Below are 20,432 nucleotides of genomic sequence, written 5' to 3'. Positions count from 1 at the left end.
AGACATTGGTCTAGTTGAGCAGGCTAATCAGCAGACCTTCAATGTACACACAAGGTTCCTTTTAGCGGTGGTAATTAACTTAGACAGCACATCTCTGCATCATGGGAGGAGACCAGAGTGCTGAGGGAAAGTCAACAGGGACATAGGGACAGCATGCAAACTCCTTGCACACTGAGCTACCCAATTAGGAAGAACAAAGTGATAATAACAATACTTGATGGAAGTAAATGTTTTTTTAAATTAGATATTTTGAGTATTTATATATACTTAAAACACTTTTTAATAGTATTTTAAAAAAGATTCATTCTCCATTTTACTGCTTAGGCTGGACAACAAGACATGAAATAAAAATAATTTTTAAAAGCATTAATGGTCAGTGTTCACTCAGAGGATTCAAAGTGTTGATGGATTTAACAAAATCCATTCCTGTTCCTGCTTTGGTGAATGGCAAATTAAAAATTCCAGGAATGCAAAATGTATTCTTAGTCAATAACAAAGCAAATTGCCAGCTATACTGACCAATCTAGTGTAAGCTTATTATAAATGCCAGTGACCAGGCGACTGTTTCTTTTCCATTAATCACTTGGAGCATCCAGATGATGATTAATGCAGCAAGCAAATTAGCTGAATACATTTCACATTAAACACTGAACTAGCTAAAAAAAAGTCAAAAACATTGATGAGTACAATACGGTACGGGTGGAGACATTTCAGAAAAAAAAAAAAAAAATGAACACTGCACATGGACAGACGACTGTTCTATTATAAATACCTGATCAGTATTGGTGAGGTGTTGATTCTTCAGCTGGGAAGATAATGCATGAAATTCTGTGACAAAAACTGAGAAGTGCAATTTTTATATTACACCAATAAATGATTGCAAATTCTTCAAATAAAATATTTCAATAATCAAGTTCTGCATGTAGAATGTATTCTGAAATCCAGAGAAGGGATATCAAAACTGATACACAATGCTATCAGCTGTTCTACTAAATATACATAACCAAACAATATTTTTAACTAAGGCCACTTGAGTCAGCCATATACAGTGCAGTTTGTAAGTATTTGGATAGTGACACAATTTTTGTTATTTTGGCTTTCTACTGCAGCACATGATTATGCGGCTAAGGTGAAGACTGCTTTATTTTCATCCATATCCAATGATCCATGTAGGAATTGCAGCCATTTTTATACATAAAGCCCCATTTTAAGAGAGCAAAAGTAATTGGACAAAAAACATAATCTGAAATAGAATTATCATATTACTTTGTTGCAAATCCTTTGCATCCAATGGTTGCCTGAAGTCTGCAACCCATAGACATCACCAGATGCCGGGTATCTTCCCTGGTGATGCTCAGCTGGGCCTGTAGCCTACTGCAGCCATCTTCAGTTCATGTTTGTTTCTGTGGTGTTTTGCTTCAGCAAGTGAAATGCATGTTCAGTTGGATTCAGGGCAAGTGATTGACTTGGCCACTCGAGAACAGTTCACTTTTTGGCCCTAAAAAAGTTCTTGTTTGTAGTTTGCTTTAGCGCTTGATTGATTTAGCACTATGTTGAGCTCATTCTTTTGCTGCAGGGTGAAGCACAGTCCAATAATGACATTTTGAGGCACCTTCATTATGTTTGCTCAGTCTCCACTTTAACATCACGAACTTCTCGTAAATATTTAAACGTGCAAAAATAGAATGACAATTCGACCGTTTAAGAAAATACAGGTACCACCAAAAAATGCATATATGCCACTCACCGAAGTTAGTGAAAACGGTTGTGGGCATAGTTCGTCCACACGGTGGGGCTCTGTACACACAATATTTTTACGCCATCGGTCGGTGGACCTCAGTAGCTACTTGTATCAGGAAACTGTAAACAGGTTACACCTGAAAGATGCGTTTTAGAATCATTTTGCGTGACAACGATTAAATGACGTTAATGTATCAATGCAAATGTGTTTTTTTTGTGATTTCTCTCTTTTTAAAAATAGACATTATGATTGTGAAACCAGTGGAAACCTTTCGACCATTGTTTAAAATTAGGTCACTGAGCATTGGCCTACAGCAGACAGAGAGCCACATGCAAGGAAGGATGTATATCTCTCGGCAATAATGAGAATTCAATTAGTTATAGGCTACCAGTTTTGCTCTAGCCGTGTAAGTGTAGAACTTGTGTAAAACCTGTATACAAGCAATATGGTCAAAGTCTGCTAGGCTACTGAGAATGAAACAAGTTGACGCAAGACCACGTTATATAGACTAATTGATAATCATTTTTAGGATACAAACTATCATATGGATGTTATATTCGAAATGTAAGTTATGTTCCCATTAGTTTAGCCTACTTCATCAGTGTTATCCATAATTACTACACCTAAGGCCCAGTTTGTTAAATATTGTTTTACAAATGATTAGCGTTTCAAAACGCATACCAACTAAAATGCTTGATTATTATTTTTATTATTTTTATTTTATTTTTTTGCAGGTTGGAAATTAATTGCCTACTGCCCCTTTAAGAAGGCAGAGCCTTGCATCCAGAAGGCTTGACTGTACCTTCTATCTACCTGCTTAGACTATTTTTCTACTTCTTGATTGGTCGCCTCAACAAAATCCTCTTGAGTAACTTGAACCAAGTCTCTGAACGACGAGAAGGGCACAGGGAATTTCAACCTGGTAAAGGATTGCGGGCAACAATTTGCCTTCAAAAAGTCCTGGCAGGATGAGCGTGTGTATTCGCTTTTATTGATTAATTAGCATCAGACTGCTGTTTCGGAGCAACACGTTTTTATAGCAGAGGAATTTCCCCACGTAAGTGATAAAGAAGTCAGATCTTCGCTTATGGTAGCAATTGTGAAGTGATTGTTTTAGTTTTCAGTTTGCACTGTGGTTACGCTTCAGTCGTTTGAATTTTTCTAGCTGTGGTATTTACAAACGCGCTGACATCACTGTTATGCTCAGACGGGGAACAGCGAAAGACAACTATTAGTGCTGACCGTGATTATTTCTTATCGTTCTCCTGGTCCAGTGGTCAGGGGAAACACTTGCTAGATTTGGAATATTTCAAGCAGGTACCGTTTTCCGTGTAAGTTATCATCGCTTCAGCACCGGGAACGGGAAACCCAAAGAAGCACTGAAACGGGACCTGTCGGCTTTTTGCCCTTTAGTATAAATTCGTTTTTGCGCGTGCACGGCTATCTATTTGGGTCACCTGCTTGAGCTCCCACGCTTTGATTGTTTTTCACGTTAAATTTATTTTAGCTTTACTTCATGTTTCCTCTGAGCTATTTTCTGTATTATGTGTTTAGATATGAATATAATGTCATCGTTACGCCTGGATTAGGCAGGTAATTAGGCTTTTTAAAACCACACTTTAAAAGATAGCGGAATATTAGACGGGAATATGGCTAAAAATACATTGGACGGTCCGAGGGATGATTTGAGCAAGATTCCAGATGAAGAGTTGTTGAAATTGAGCAAGGAGGATTTGATAAAAAGACTGAGAAAGGCGGATAATGAGAAGATGAACTTAATGGTGGAACACGGCAACATGATGAAAGACGTCAACCGTAGACTACAGGTCCACCTTCACGAAATTAGGGGCCTGAAGGAGATCAACCAAAAACTGCAGGACGATAACCTCGAACTAAGGGAGCTGTGTTGTTTCCTAGACGATGACAGGCAAAAGGGCAAAAAGCTGTCCCGGGAGTGGCAGCGGTTCGGCAGGTACACCGCCAGCGTGATGTGGAAAGAGGTAGGCATGTATCAGCAGAAACTGAAGGAGCTGGAGGCCAACCAAGAAACGGTTGTACGTGAGAACGTGGAGCTAAAGGAGATCATACTTATGCTAGATGAAGAGAGGAATGGGGCTGGATCCAGGAGCTCCATAGATAGCCAGTCCAGCCTGACCAATTTGAACGGCGGCTCAGGCACCATCCGAGATGTCGGCGACGGGAGCAGTACCTCTAGTACGGGTAGCGCTGGCAGTCCGGATCACCACCACAACCATCCACATAAACCAAGAGAGGCCAAGACAGGCACCATCAGGAGGTCAATGGATGACCTGTCAGCACCCCACCACCACAGAAGCATCCCAAATGGACTGAATGGTAAGTTTAGGTCTATGACCCTTTTTATACGCTACAAGAAAAATAGTGTGAAGCATACACTGTTGTGGACTGCTCAATGACTGACGACCGTCTGCAGTTCAGACGTTATTAAGATACCCATAAAATCTTACATCACTTTGACGTGAATTATAAACCCACTGGTTTTGCGCCCAAACAATTTGTTGAAATAGATTTAATAAGTTAATCCATGTCTAAATTATACCATACACAGAAATAATAATTTCTCATAAAACGTCATATAGTCTGGTCTGTCTGCAAATAAACTGGCCTAAAACTCCACAATTTCCATTTACATTTGGGCCCACAGTGCACATGCACAGAAAAGTGTTGCAGTGACATCCCAATAGAGTAAATATGCTGTATGTTGCTTTTCTGTCCCAAGCTCACAGCTGTTCAACAAAGGTTTCTGATAAAGCACACTCTCATCATCTCCATAACAAACAATGCTCTGCATCTCTGATTGAATGGGGTCATGGATAATTTGGAATTTCTTTGAAATTTGATAAGCCAGTGCTATATCGTCAAGTAATTTTATACTGAAAGATTTTTTATTGTAGGTGACAGTATACACACATAGATTAATCAGCAGTTATTTCTTGGACAGTTAAGTAACTGCAGAGAAGAGGCCCTGGAAGGGAAGTGATGTGACAAGCTAAACAAATGCAGACTCTGGGATGGGTTTTTATCAGCATGATGCCCCTTAAAAACACTCTCTGTGGTGGAGTCTGGGATTGACAGAGTGTCACATTGTGCTGTGCTCCCAGGAATTCCGGATGATGGGTCTGAAGGAATGGTGTCAGGTGGCGGGACCTGTCATGGTTTGAGTCCTCAAGTGACTAAGGGAAAGGAAAGGATGCTGTGGTCTAGAGTTCATGCAATGTAATGTCCTTGTTACAGACACCTTAGGTATGAATATAGTTTGCTTGTTTTGCAATATATCAGTGACTCTTTGCAAACATCATTAGCTAACTGATCATTAAGATCTTGAATAGCGCCAATGTTAAATAACATATTGAGAAGAGATGTTTCATTGAAAAGATCAAATCTGCCTCCTCACTGTCAACAAAAGAAGCTTTGAAAGTTGTATGCTGTCTCCAGCTCATCTTTCCTGAGGGCAGACAGAACTGATGTATGGAGACATGTCTCCTGTCTGCAAACTTAGCTTACATGCAGTTCTGTGGACACACTTCAGTGGCTTAAAATAAATTAATGTAGGGTTTTGCTCTCAACCTTGCTGTGTTTTGAAGGAACTATTTTTGTTGCTGTTTATTTTACTCACGGTATGTCTTTTTAAGTGTTTTATATCACAATGATTATGATTAACTTCGTAAAATGAATGAAGAAATCCCATCTTGTGCCTCATGTCACATAATTAGATTTAGCCTGTAATGAAGCGCTCTTCTTAATTGCTTTTAAACCAGATTGAGGAAATGAATTCCTCATGTGCTGCTGTCCATTGTTTCAATGGTTGTCAAAGAGATTTTTGACTTGTCATCGGAATGCATTGAACAAAGTCGGAAACCAGTGACCTCGTTAAAGGCCTTGATATCCGGTTGAGGCTGATGAAAAAGCATAATGAAAACTAATGCTCAGTAAGGCTCTAAATGGAGTTAGGAATAGTGCATTCTGTGAGATAAAATGGTAAAATATGTTAATGTTGTTAGTGCTTTTATGTGAGAAGAAATGTTTTCAAAATGTTCTCCACTTTCCCAGATTTTTTTGTTTTCTGAATTTGGGGGCCTTCAAGGGAGGTGATTTTTAAAATGTAATATGTAGCTGGTAGCTTAACTGGTGTTGCATCTCAGTACAGAATAGACTCCTTTTGTGTGGTACATTAAGCTAAAATGTGAGCTCAGTGTTTGGATGCTGTTCTCTGAGAAGGAGAAGTTAGTAGCTGTCTCTTTGTGCAACAGGGATCATGTGTTTTCTGCATAGAGAAAGTCTGAACCTTTGAACTTCCACAAAGTTTGATGGATCTGTGATTCTTTAAATCTGTGAAGCAGCGTTTCAGGTGTCATTCACACGCACATATTCTGCGGGACGGCATCGATGTTCCGCACCACGGCCAGCTCGCCTTGACCACTGATGGATGAGTTATTTAGCGTGTGACAGATTCATTAATCTTCATGTTATGAAAAATGTCTCAAATGTCTCAGTTTTTCTTGGAGCAGTAGTTTAAGGCTGCAGATGCATGTAGCTCCCTCCCCAGCGCTGTCGGGTTATTACGGTGTAGCGGAAAAACGTCAGAAGTAGCACGCAGGTGCTGAATAAAGTGCGGTGTTTTTCTTGGGCAGTGTGTGAGCGCGGGGTGGAGTGTGCCTGGGGTATGCCTCTGGCCTCGCTGCACAAGTGAATGTTTACTCTGTTGTGTAAAGTGAGCCCGTTGAGGACATAGTGTGAAATACCTTTGCTTAGCGTCGCCATTGGTAACCGGAGCAACACTGATCTGGCGGGTGGGCAGGCTGGCCGGCTGGCTGGCTGGCTGGCTGACTGGCAGGGTGGCCGGGCTTTACTTCATCTTTCAGAAAGACGTGTTTACTTTTTGCTGCTGCACACTTCTTCCTCCTCTCAGCAGCTCGGTTATACAGATGGCAGTATTATAATTACCGCCAACCTTTGATGAGAATGTGCTCATGCAAGGTTCCAGAAGGTTCCCCCTTCAAGCAGTGCCAATAGAAAGTCTGTGGATGGAAACTTGTCCTCTCGTGAAGTAGGCCTATAGCTTACATTTAAATTTATTATGGGGAAGTCATGGGGAAGTCACCCTAAGTCAAGTCACGTAACCCGGTACACGGGAACTTGTTCAGACTTTTCATGCAGGAAACTTGCTTCATGTGAGAACTGAATGAGTACCAACAAGGGGCTCACCTATAGACAGCAGGTCAAGCCACAGCTATATGATCTGACCCTGACCTGAAGTCTACAGCGGCAGTATGCAGCTGGCCTTATCTTGCCAGGTGAACGGTTGGCTTAAGGTGGGCCATCCCTCAGTTGGAGCTGTCTTATGTAGTACAGGGTCCTAAATAATCGCTTTCAGCCCAGTGCCTGAAAGGAGTGCATGTTTCAGCTGCGGTGCTTCTTGCTTGAGTGCATACGACACATCGGTGAGCCGAGAGGCAGTATTAGAAATTACAAATGAGATAGACAAAATGGAAAAAGAAGGATGTAAAAAGTCATGACATTTGTCATTTGTCATTATTATGATGGTGCATATTACATCCTTTCCTTCATGCTTGGGAATGGTGATAAAGGTTCTCAGTGACCCCCTTTCAAAATTGGTAAAGTTTTTCCATTTTCTCTTTAACAATAAAAGATAATAAAATAAATGTGTTTTTTCTCTTGTGTTGCCAGTCAACAAGAAAATCAGATCAGCAAAGTGTACTGGGTACAAATGAACAGAACAGTCTCTCAGTGATATACTGGCTACCACAGACACACACCCCCCTCAGTGCTGCAGATCTGAATACTGCATGCTAGCTAGGTGTAGGCATTTAGGTGTTATCTAGGTTTCTGGCTAGCTACAGCATTTAAAAACCCATTACCCCTCTCCCCCCACTTTATTTTATGTCTTAAAGGAAAACAGTGAGCACAAATGGAGAACCTGTTTAGATTTGGATTGAATGTAAAATGTTTGTTATTTGTTAGCCAATAGCCTAATTCACAAAAATCAGTTTTCTCAGTTTAAAAACTGAAGTGAGTATGAGAATGAAGACTGGGTCCCATTTCAATCCCAGAGGTTTACAATATTAATTTTGTCACTCACATGTGTGTACTGTGTTAAATGGCAAAATAATATATGGGATAAGTGTATTGATTATGTATTATGGATGCATAGGGGGTGGTTATATAATTTTGTAGATATAGGCCTACAGCATTGTGCCAGCTGTCCCACAGCTTATGGTCATATGTTGCACTCCCTGTCTGTCGATAATGGGTTTTGGTGTCATACACTCTCCCCCTTTTAGTGGCTTGGGTTTGGCCTGGAGTGCTCTGATTGGCAGAGTTGCTTTCTGAATACAGTGTATTTATTTCCAAGAATGAAATGCAGCTTCAGTGTGTGTGTGTGTGTATTTGTGTGCATGCGCATGTGTGTTTTATGTTTTTGAATAGGACATGTGTTTGTCCAGCTATCCCACTTTAAGTGAAAGGTTGACCTTTTATAGTGAAGGTGGGGGCATTAGTTGCTGCCTGTATTAGCTTTCTGGAGAAGAGAGCATGATTTTGTTAGCATGATGGCTACAGGAATACTAAAGTGGTGGGGGTATAAATTCTGCCACGCTCCAGTGTGTATAGCACACCCACTCAGAGCACGGTTGAGGCAGAAGTTTGTAAATTTATGGAGTGCCACTGTGCTCTGTCTGTCGGCCTGTGTATGAGGCTGATGATTGGGACTGATCAATGCCAGCTTGGTTAAACTGTGGCTGTCTTTGTGTAGTGCCCCCATCTGCCTGTTCTGGGCTGCCTCTGTACTCTTCAACATGCTCCCCCCCCTCTTCTTTCCATCAATAGCTCCCCTTTTCTTTGCCTAACTCTCTCCTCCCCCCTCCCCACGCTCTCCCCTCTTTCACTGTGTGACTCACTCACTCACTCACTCATTCGCTCGCCATCCCTCACTCACTCCCTGTCCCCCTCTGCACCCCCCCCCCATTCCCTCCCCAGCTCTGGTTCCCAGAGTGAAAAATGCAATGGAGAGCCTCGAACAAAGGCCCTGAAAGGAGCATGACAGTTATTTGGAGCTCTGGGAGGCCACGGGGGTCACCCAGGGTTTGGGGTGGAGAGCATCTAGCGCTGGCACATCCTGCTGTCCGGGTAATTGGATTTTTTGCTGATTGCTGTCACTCGGGAGCCAATGGGAGAAGGGGAGGGGCGGGGTTTCACACCCACGGGCAGAGCCCTGGGACGGGACGGCCCAAACTGTCCCGCGAGCGCCTCAGAAATGCAAATGTTAAGGGTTTTTTTCCCCATGTGTGACTCATTTATGGGCATGGCTTGTGACTGCTATAAGCTGTGTATTTGCATCCATGTATTTGTGGGTAAGAGTCAGATTTGATTCTTGACTTGTTGGCTCCAGTTGCAGTGCGATACAATGCGTTCCCCTTTAGTTGAATTCCGGGTTACTTTATGGAGCTTAAAGCAGAAACCCTGGGTTTGGGTTTGTTTGCAGAAGCATGCCTGACTCAAGGGCATTTTGCAGTATCAGCTCTGTCTTTAAGTCCAACCGGGAGGTCTCACTTTAGATCTTACACAACCCATAATTTGGCTCTCATGCAACCCATATTTCCTTTATTTTTACAAGTTCTACAGTCATTATTACGGCTTGGTTCACACAGTGAGATAAAACGGCTCTCTTCATACAGAAGCAGTGAAAATGAGTTTTTCACTGGATAGAAGATTGAATTGATTTTCCTAGTTTTCAAATGTGTTTTTTTTTTTCAGGTTTAGTACACGTGGTCCGAACGCGCATTCTTTTTTATTTCCAGAAATGGTAAACGCTAAACTGACAGAAAAAGGTCATCACCACGCCAAGCTTCGGCGTGTTTATCAGTCCTGCAAATGATCATCATCAAGCTTGTTTCCAGTAAGCCCCTCCATCAGTGCCTGTCACAAGATACGCTGATTACAGAGGCAGGCCAGTTCCCAGCCGCCCTGACCTCCCGCTGGGATAATCCCAGTCACAGGTTGTGTTTGGAGCCTGTGTCTCTCCTTGTGCCAGCGGGAACCTGTGAGCTCCCGGTGCATAAACACGGGCCCCCAGACAGCCCCCTGCGCCACACCGGGGAGAGAGAGGGGGCCGAAAAGCATCCCCGGCCCCTCTCCGGTTTCCCCGGCCAGATTAACCTTTTCACCCAGGCGCATCATTGCTCACTGCCAGTGCGTTTCGGTGCACCCTGGAACTAAACCTGGATGGAAGAACAAGGGGTCATGAGATGAAACAGATGGCCACCAGAGCGTGATAAATTCTTCTCCTAATGTGGAGAGGGACTTTGTTCACCTCCGCTAGCATAAATATCGGGAGGGCATTCCAGTGTTCTCGTTCAGCGTAGGTGGCCCCAGGTTTTCTCAGAGCACATCTTGAGCTCTTTAAGGCTTTCTCAGATCTGTAATTCTTCAGATCACGCTTTGTATTGGTTCAAAACATATCTGAGTGTCTACTGTATTAAAAATAAAAAAGTGGAAATATTAGACGTCCGTACATTGTGGACACGATAGGATTTGTATCCTGATAAAGTATTCACAATGTAATGGTTCCATAATGCGATAAATTATACTGACTCAAGTTTTCCAATTTATTGAACATTAGGAGAGCACTTTAAATTCAAATCACTGCGTTCTATCCAGGACAACAAATACATAAAAGTTAATTGCGTCGCCTGATAAAGCTACAAAATCAAGGCAACATTGTTTTTACGAGACTATTTTTATCTCTGTCATGAGGTAAAGTAAACTTCTACAAATCCGGCTTCAACGGGAGGAGAGGGGAGGCGGATACTGGAGAGGTAGATTAAACCGGTAAAATTAAAATAAGCCGCCAACTGACACTATTTCAAAATGTGAATATGCAAATTTAAATGATTAAACCAACCGTTTTATTCTCTTTTTGTTTTCACAGTGTTGTGAGCATAATCAGATACGGCGGTGGAGGTCAACTAGTCGTAGCTTGCACAAAGTGCGCAAGTACTATTTAATACTGTACTGTGCTCACGTAAGGTTAAGCTGTCAATTACGATTAGAAGTTAACATTAGCATTTAAATGAGGGCGTTAGGCACCCCGATAGAGCTCTTAAGCAGGAGCTTGTCATTTTATTTCACGATACACGTTTCATATCACCGTTGTTTAGCTATTATTAGAAAATAATATTTTTTGTCTCGTCTATTGGAAATATTCAGTCACGAATCACAAGGTATTAAAAGTTCTTAAGGCACTGAATTTTCCCCTTAATTTATCGAACTTTTGAAGCCAAAGATAAAAACAGGGAACAAGTTCACCATTCATCTAATTAAAAATAAGTTGTTTAAAACTTGTTATACTGACAACATACAATCGTGCCGAAATAGCTTTAGACATACACACTCCTCTTAGCTTTATGTGTGCTTATATTTATGAGTTTGTGTTCATTGTCATGTATAAATCTTCTTGTGTTGTTCAGGCAGTTTTGCTTTGCAGGATCATGTCTATGGCTGTAAGTCAAAACTGCTGCCCAGGTGCCATTTAAAAAAGGCAAACAGTTTCTGTGTCTGTCTGACTAGAGCCAGACCCCCCAGCAGGTCACCTAGGGACCGAATGTCTCCATTTTGGTGGTGGCAGGCTCCTGTTACAGACTGCAGATAGTGTTTCTCCATTCTCTTCCCACGGTGAAAGTGAACAGGATCGGGTTCCTGATCACCAGACAGTCCATCAGGCCCATTGAGTTACTAGCACTAGTAAAAACTACAGATTTCTTTCATGTGAAGCAGTTAATCCCAATATATGAGGGCAGGGGAATGCCTGTCTTTACTCTGCGCAATGTGGTTAAATTGCTACCCACATACACGTCTTTGTAAGATGCAGTTAAACCAGGTTTCCTTGTTTAGGTTTTATACTCCTTTTAATGATAATGATTCAGTGGCTGAGACTGAAGTAATGTATTTGGTCTGTACAGGGCTCTTCAATGGGATTTAATATAAGAGCAAAGATGAAGGGAATAAGACTATCTCTGCTGTATTTCTATGTAGCGATACTATATCCTATCGGTAAGCACTGTTGAGAATGTACCAGGTTAGCTAAACCCAGGTCAAAAGGTATGCCTATCTGCGTTCAATATAAAAATAAATTTTCAGATGGTGAGAAAAGATGTTTTGATTGGTTACATTTGAAAAGCAGTTCTTGATTGTGTATTTGCAGGAGACGGTGTAAGGTCAGAGAGACACTGGGAAAGACACACAGATGAAAAGGGACACAGTGAAATTGCCATCTTTCCAACCTTGAATGCTGGTCACAGGGTTCACAGAGGAGATGGTCAGTTTTGCTGAATCTGATATTGAGGAGTACTTGGCTACGCCCAGCTGTCAGGTTTCGCCTCATAAAAAAAAATCCAGTAAACATTGCAGCCCTTCAGAAACAATATTGCAGTCGGGCTTTTTAAATGAGCTTGTAATTGGCTTGTCCCAGTTAAATCCTCAGGCAGCTACAAACAGTACTCTTGGGATCAAGAGGCAATAAACACTTGTGAGGGCACAAATGAAAAAGGGAGTTTTGTAGATCCACAGAGAATCTTTGAAGATTCCTCCATGTTTCACTGTTTTTAATTTCTGCTATTGTTCACGGAAATCCCCTCCTCAGCGATTTGCCCACAGACGACCGTTTTCCATTTTGTAGTCTTATGTAGTCACGTAGTTCATCGGTTGCCCTGAGCGCTGGTTAAAATTGAGAGCCACAGATGGTTTTTTTACGTATGAAAATAAACACTTTTTTTTGCACACAGACATGTTGTTTGTTCAATGGTGAGGAGCTCAATTTCCTCTCTCTGGCAGAATGAAGGAGTGCTCAGTGCTCTCTCTGAAGCTTGTTTATGCGCGCACAGTGGTTCTTGCCCCGTCTCTATTAGCGTTCAGTCTGCTTGGAAAGGTTTACTGCGCAGAGAAAACGGCTGTTTTGTTATGATAATGCCACCGTGCAGAAAGGCCTTTGTGGGCAGAGATGAATAGAGGCCTGGACAAGAAGGGTTTAATTCTAGAAGGAACAGCCACACCCCCCCCCCCCTCCCTTTTTCAAACTCTGCAGCCAGCCCAGGAGGGAGATAGCTAATGGCCTGTAGGTTATGAGGAGCGATTGGCGGGTTCAAATGATGCTCCATAATCACATTGTCAGGATAATGGACACCCCTGCCTCTGCTTCACCGTCTCCCAGGTTTGGCCAGTAATTAAATCTCGGCTCAGTCTGGCTACGAATGTCTCAGACATCTGGTCAGATCAAGTAGGGGGGGTATGGGGGGAAGGGAATTACCTTGTTTTTCTCTTGAGTTAGCGTCTTCAAGACATCTGCAGTGTCCAAACGTTTAGATAACCAAGCTGAGTGGTGAGCAGGACGTCAAATACATTCAGTGTCTGAATTTTTTTATTTTTTCAAAAATTATTATTTCTTATCTGATTGCTGTAGTCTTTGGTGTTTAATGAGTGTAGGTATAGGCCTATATAGACGATGAGACATAAATGACAGTTAGAACATTAATGAAGTGAAGCAAGTTTTCATGTGGCTAGTATATTTTAGGATTGCAGTCTTCAACAAAAGCCTATCAGTGTAAATTACACAAAAATAAATAACTGAATTAATAAATACATTTGCAGGATGCAGGCAAGATGAGATTTGACTACCTATGAATCCAACATTTTAGGTGTTGTTTTACCTATGTATCTGCCCATGCAGAATACTGGTGGTGTCATTGCTTTGAATTACACAGAAGAGAGATTGTTTGAGTTTGGAAGCTAATCTCTTCAGGGCCAGACTAATCCACTTTTTGTAGCCATTCACTGTTCATTTATTAAAGATGTACAACATTGTTTCAGCCATATTTTTATGTGACTAATACTGTTGCTATCATGAATAATGACTTTGTTATATTATAATTATGGGGGACGGGCAGGTTTGGCAACATACCTTGCATTTTCATCTGTCCGAATATTTACATTTGTTTCTCATCTGAAAAAACATTTTCCCAGGTTCATTCAGTAAAGCAAAAGCATATATTGAAAATAAAAGAATCTGGCTTTTATTTGCAGCCTCTCAACAGCATCTTCTGCTGTCACAAGGAACAGAAGATGCTGCAGGGAATATTTCAGCTGTGTTTTTTTTCAAAAAGCGGGTGTGTCGAGATTTCCCGCATTCCTCTGCAAACAATGGCCAGAGCAGAACATGAACAGGCGGCGCGTGACAGGCTGAACAGTGACAGGAAGTGCGCCGCTGCGCCAATCACAGAGTCCCATTAAACACCTGCAGAATCGTGACTCAACAGGAGAGCGTTAGCTCAGCGCCAGGGCCTGGTGCGCTCCTTTACAGCTCTGCAGTATGAAATCAGTGTCAGGTAAATAAGAGAGTGCATGTGCAGGCCTACGCGAACAGAACTTTCGGTTTCCCTCCGCTCTGTAGCTGGGGACTGCCTGCCCATATTGAATTAATTAGCATGTCGTATGAAGCTTGAGATGTTTCCTGTGGTAGTTTTGTTTCATTTTTTTTTTCCTGTGGAAAGCATGAACTCATTGGAAGGAAAAGGGGGCAAGTGGGAGGGAGGCTTGGATTGGCTGCTCTCCATGTATGTGACTGGTCGGGCCTGGAAGGGGTGTGGGGTGCCATGGCGACGATTAACTGCCAGGTCATTGGTCCCGAGGGGCCTGGCAGCGAAGCCACGCTGGGGTGAAAGGCTAGTGATGCAAAGGGGAATGACTGTGGAGATGAGCTGTGGCACCAGCGACTCCCAGAGAAGGACGTTTGGAGGACCACCGAAGGCTTCCTAAGAGCTCGTGTTGTGTTAGTAGGAATTCCTGTCCCACCACACTGGCTTTACAGCCACGGGGGAGGGTGGCACAGTGGGAGAAATCTGGCCTTCTCACAGGCAAAAAAAAAAAATAAAAATCCCACTCCTCCCCCACTTGCCTTGGCTAATGTCGGGATGGGCAGGCAGGCTGCAGGAAGGAGGGGACTGTCTGCAGGCTTGGGACAGATACTTTGTAAGGTGTCAGAGTTGACTACATTAAATTAGACCTTTTAGACATTTTGCAATCACACTTAAAATGATAATTGCTGAAGCCATTCAGGACAGGTACCTTGCTGAAGGCTACCCAACAATAGTGCCCCACCTGGGAATCTGACCTGTCACCTCAGAGTTGCAAGTTTAGTTCCCTAACCATTGTGTTACACTGCTGCCCAGTGCCGGTGTTTAAACTGAAGTGTCAAAAGAGTTAAAGCGAACAGGAAATGAACCTGATTACAAAACCACAATGAGTCACCTTTCACTAGGGCATAATCTGATGTCTTTATATAACAGCCTAATACTCCTGTGAAATATGAAGCCCATAAGTTGGCTTTTCTCCAGTAACTATTTGGCATCTTGTTTTAATCAGTGACGCATTACTAACAGAAATGGCCTCCTGCTTTGTGCTTTCCTGAACAGTGATTTTATTTTAACCTTCATGGCGTGGACCTGGCGATTGCTTCTGCCAAAAAATTGTGTCACAAATCAGAAGAAATCTGGCAGAAAGTTTTGGTCTTTAGTCACAGTTCTACTCTTTGTGTCAGTCAGTTACCCCCCCCCCCCCATTCCACATTCTGGGCATTGGGAATACTGCTGCCACCGCCTGGCTGGAAAAGAGTTTTGGGGTTCCCACTCCGCACCCCCGGAACGCCGAACCATCTGTCCGACAGCATTGTTCTCCGGACAAAGGGCTGAAGCACCCTTCAAAGGCCGCTGCTGTGAATGGGACTCTAGTGTCAGCCGCCTGGCCCGCGGTGGAAGAGATGTCCCCGGCTATCAGCAGGGCCAGAACTGCTGAGCTAAGAATGCATCCCAGACCTGTGTGTCAAGAGATTTTATTTTTAACTGCGCCGGTGAACCCAGCTTTCAAACATTTTCTAAAATGGCAGTAACCCTCTCAGCCACGCTGCACCAAGATAAGGAGGGAGGGTGGGGTGAGGCAAGGTCAAAGGACTTGGTTTCGCTGAGTGTTCGAGTGTTCTCAGCCCCGACGAACCACCACAGTTCACCGAATCCTTTCATCTCGTGGTATTAAAGTTTTATGGAGTCGTTTAGACTTCAGTGCACAGAGTGCCGCTCTTCCCTCACCTCTGCTAGGAGTCCTCCATAAACGTGAACCTCCAGGTAAATGGCGTGACTGTGTGTGGTCATGTTCAGTAGGGATAGAGATGCTTCTTCATAACTGCAGTTTTGTAAGATGGTCAAAATGGAATCTTTTGCATTCAAAATGGGCACTGGGCTAAGACAACAGCCCAGAGCAGCCTGCGTGAGGGAATTTCTAAATATGTTTTTGTATTCTGAACAGATAATGAATTTATTAACTGGTTAGAAAACAACTATAGCCTACAATTGGAGAGACCAACAAGGCACATGGCTGCACGTATTAAATGAACTTATTAAGCAAACATAATACACTAAATCTATGGTTATCTTATGTATCAGAATTTTCCTGGTTTTACCAATGGCTGTGCCACTGCTTGATGTAAGTATTGCATACTTCCAGTAAGGTTCTCAATTGAATGCTTCAATCAGCTACCTCTCATTCAAATAGATCAAGATAGTAATTAGCAAATTTGTGGATGTAAATTACCTTGCTAGCTTTTTTCCAGCTGTGTGAGCTTTCTGGTAGCTGGATGTTGTCAAGAAATATAATCTTTTCTTGTTTATTAGAACAAAAGAAGGTGAAGAACAATTTCAGTATCTCTTACATTGCTGTTGTTATATTTCCAAATGGGGTTAAGATCACTGATAAGATATTTAAATTCCTAGCTTTTGAAAAAGTGAGTGCTTCTCAAACTGTGGTTTACTTCCAGTAGTATACCAGAGTAATTGTGAAATTGTTCTAAGGCATTGGTCTCCAACCCTGGTCCTGGAGAGCTACAGGGTCTGCTGGTTTTCATAGTGACTCTGCACTTCATGAATCAATCAGAGCAGTTGATTACACAGTTAACTCAACTCACCTGGTGTCTTGGGTCTCAACTGGGTGCTGATTTTAAGGTGAAAACAAAAACCAACAGACCCTGTAGCTCTCCAGGACCAGGGTTGGAGACTACTGTTCAAAGGAGATTTGAGATTTTCATCTTTATCGACAGTGAAATGCGATACAAGACCGAGCAGATAAAGTACCTGTCAGAGACAACATGTAAGTGATCAGAGCAGTTGTGTAACCTCTCATAACAACATTACCTCAAGGTGGGAAATATGATAATCAGTGTTGCCAGAAGCACTCATTGAGAAAGTATTCACTTGCACAAAAACAAACGACCAACTGATGTTTTCCAATAAAAACACGACTCTGTGTTTCCTCGCTGCTCATTTCTGTTTTGTGTTTGTCAGGGAATTGCTTTCTGGGCTACATTTGAGTTACATTAAATTTAGCCAGCTGAAAAACATATCGCTTATATCAACATTGATATAAAATTCTGACAGAATGAAGGAAATACTTACTGCCCCATGGAACCCATCCAAATTTGGCATAACACATTGTCATCATGACCACGACCGTTCTCTGCAGCGTGTGTGGGGAGTCTTTTACAGGTTTTTACCTTCATAGTGACGCTGTGGTTTCTATGATCCAAGTGGAAGAGCTGATGAACTGCCAGGACTGTTAGATTGGAGCCTTGTTGAACGCTTATTCCTGTAAGCAGCTCATGCCATTGGCCCCTGGAACTTTTAGCCTGTGTGCCATAGGACAGGATCCATGGTTGTCCCCTGAGGGAACCAATGCACTGGTGTTTACAGGTCTAAATAGACGACCAGTTTCAAAAGCCCTCATGTGTGATCATATTCTGTTATCACCACAGTATGTGTATCAGTATGTGTAGAAGTGGAATGAAAGGATAGAGGAAATTAATGCACTTCCAAATGCCATGACTGGAATGCTTTTGAGCAAAGAGTGGAGATGTTGACACTATTCTTTTTTTCTGAACTTTTGTTTATTCATTTATGTTTTATTTTTAAAGCTGGAAACAGCCAGGTTCAGATCCCAGTATGTTTTCCCCACAGCGAACCTCTGAGTATTACAAGAATGTGAAGCAAGGTTGCAGACAAACTGTAATTTAACGTGATTGTAATATGAAGAACCTGCAATTTGGAAGGTTTAAAGCTCGCAATTGTCCCTCGTTACGGTAGCTAGCAGCAAAAATGGCAAGATTACGTCAACAGCGGCAAAAGTGTTCTTTCGCTCGTCTGTTCAGCTACAGGGTGGTAAGACATGTTGGTACTTGGAAATCCTGTTTGCTGTGTATTGAACATAATTAGGGCCCTTTAAAGCCCTGCAAGCATGAGGAAAGGTTGTTTCCCTGCTGTTCATTAGTAAAGGACGCAGTCAGCAGCGAATCGCAACATGCAGTGCCACTAATCACCAAATCCCCTGAGAATGGAACTGGAATGCTGTTAATTTGAAGTGCCATTTTCTTATATATGTGTGTATTTGAGAATTACTACACCTGTAATAAAGTAGTAATTTCGTCTGACTAATGGTTCAATTACTGTGAGTGCAGAAATTGGCTTTGTGATTACACCAAGGAATGTGTTTTTCTCAGCTGTGTTATTTAAAAATGTAAGTAAAGTTGTAATGTAAAAATGTGACTTCTTGAGCTTGCGTCTTGCCTGTTGCGATAGCTGATTTGTGTTTGTGCTGTCAATTGGATATGAAAGTAATTAGATCCTTTTACATTCAAATGGTAGCCTAATATTTTCACTGAAAAGGAATTTGGACTGAAAGTATGTATTTTTTGGAATGTATAATGTACACAAGGCACTTTATTGTGTTGATAAGCAGATTTTATATTTCTTATGATGGGCATATCTTATTTTATGGGTATCTGCTTTTGCTTATCGTGTTAATGAGTTTCCCTTTCATTTCAGTGTTGGTTCCTCTTTACAAAAATAATTTAAAAAATGAATCAAAGCTAGTTAGTTAGCTTCTGTATCGTGAGCAGGAGATCCTGGTGGAGACAGGGAATTTAGGACTTACTGTGAAGCAAAGTATTCACAAAACCCTCAGGAGAATATGGTTGTAGAGTAACTAGCAAACTTCAATGCATTTTTTGTCTTTTAATCATTAGCTAGTCACCTATGTTTATGCGTTATATTCATGTTTTCTGTTGTCATCTATTATGGAATTGTTGTTTTGTGTCTTTAGCCACAAGGGAAAGCTAGCTACAGGCTCTGTGACGAAAAGTAAACTTGATTTTTGCTGAGTATGAGAAAAATGCAAAGTATGTTGTAGGAAGTGATGATGGTTAATGAAATAATTGGCAAGTTGGTGGTGGGTGGATAATGGCATTCTGAGTAAACATGACTGCTTCTTTACTGGAAATCGACACGCACTCTTTTATAAATATATAAAGTGGCTCTAGAGATGGAACTAGGTCAAAATATTTTTTCTCCTTCCTCTCTATTCAATAACATGTGGGAGTACCCTCTGCCTGTACTTACGTTTCCTTGGAGAGCGTTGTTAATGATAACCAGAGCTGTAGTTTTTATATGTTGATTTTTTTTGTGTGGGATTGTTTTCTGCTGCTTTACTCAAAGCAGAAAAAGACAGGAAATCGCATGCATTTCACAAGTCTCCCTGCTACAGGATCAGTTATTTGCATGACTCCAATGTTCCTGGAGAGCAAACACACACTCAGACACACATGCAGACGCAGATAAGGTTATACTGTGGTTACAGCAACATCTCAGAAATGGACACAACTTATAATTTATAATCCATGAACAAGTGTGGAAACAGGCTGCTGGAATTTTCTGCTTACATTAATTTCCTGCAGGTTCTGATGCCACCCTCCCCCCCCCCCCCAATAATGTTGGACAGTACTTCTAAAGGCCACTAAGTCATTTATGTTTTATGTTTGCAGACGATAACAAATTTGTAAATATGAAACGCTGTCAATCCTCTGTCTACCTGATATTTAATCTTGTCACAGTTATGTCAAAAGAAACATGTTGCATTCTGGGTAATACCAATGAGAAGCCATTTCACTTTTTTCACAGTTTTTTTGGGGGAGCAGTCCTAGTGGGAGTATGGGAATTATAGGACTGGCCAAAACCTTTATCAAATGGTTTTTTAGGATACCTTAATGTCATTGCGATGGAATGTTGTTTACCTATACAGCAAGTTCATCTTTGGTTCTTCTGTCACATTTTAAGTTTATTTAAAATTTTCATTTTAGGGGAGAGTGAAAAGAAACCAACACATTAGTTACCCTATTTTGTTTCCAGAATAGTGCTGGTGATATTCAGTTCAGTTTCTTTTTTTTTTTTTTTTTTTTACATATGCTACATCCAGTCATTTGGATTTCTTTTCCATCGACCATGGAAAGGGAAAGTAAGGAGTTGTCAGATAACAGGGTCTGTTGGTAAAAAGAGGAGGGAAATATAGCACCAGCAGTGCCAGCTAACTTTTTCTCCGCCTCTTTGTGGAAAATGCGAGAGAGAAAATTACCGCCCGCAGATGAAAATCGTTCTGATGGAATGATGTCAGAGGCTGCTGTGGTCTTCGCATGGCACCGTTACTGCTTTCATGCTAAAAGAATCATATCAGACTGCTGTCCTTATATGTTCATTAAGCAACTGGATAATGA

At 41.8% G+C, this 20,432-nt stretch overlaps 1 protein-coding gene across 15 annotated transcripts in view; it reads left to right on the top strand.

The window, feature by feature from the left end:
• Positions 1 to 2,535: 2,535 nt before the first annotated feature.
• The window catches only part of LOC135248081 (coiled-coil domain-containing protein 85C-A-like), a 47,309-nt gene continuing 29,412 nt past the window's right edge, over positions 2,536 to 20,432 (top strand). For 3 of the 15 annotated variants that reach the window (XM_064322410.1, XM_064322374.1, XM_064322347.1), the window contains exon 1: positions 2,537 to 4,096. In XM_064322410.1, the coding sequence (XP_064178480.1) occupies positions 3,391 to 4,096 (706 nt within the window). In that variant the 5' untranslated portion in view covers positions 2,537 to 3,390. Of the gene's footprint in view, positions 4,097 to 20,432 lie in introns of all 15 variants that reach the window. The other 12 variants (XM_064322392.1, XM_064322329.1, XM_064322294.1 and 9 more) reach the window with 6 other exon arrangements.

The sequence above is a fragment of the Anguilla rostrata genome, chromosome 1, assembly GCF_018555375.3.
Source record: "Anguilla rostrata isolate EN2019 chromosome 1, ASM1855537v3, whole genome shotgun sequence".
Lineage (NCBI taxonomy): Eukaryota > Metazoa > Chordata > Actinopteri > Anguilliformes > Anguillidae > Anguilla > Anguilla rostrata.
This window is presented reverse-complemented; position numbering and strand designations above follow the sequence as displayed.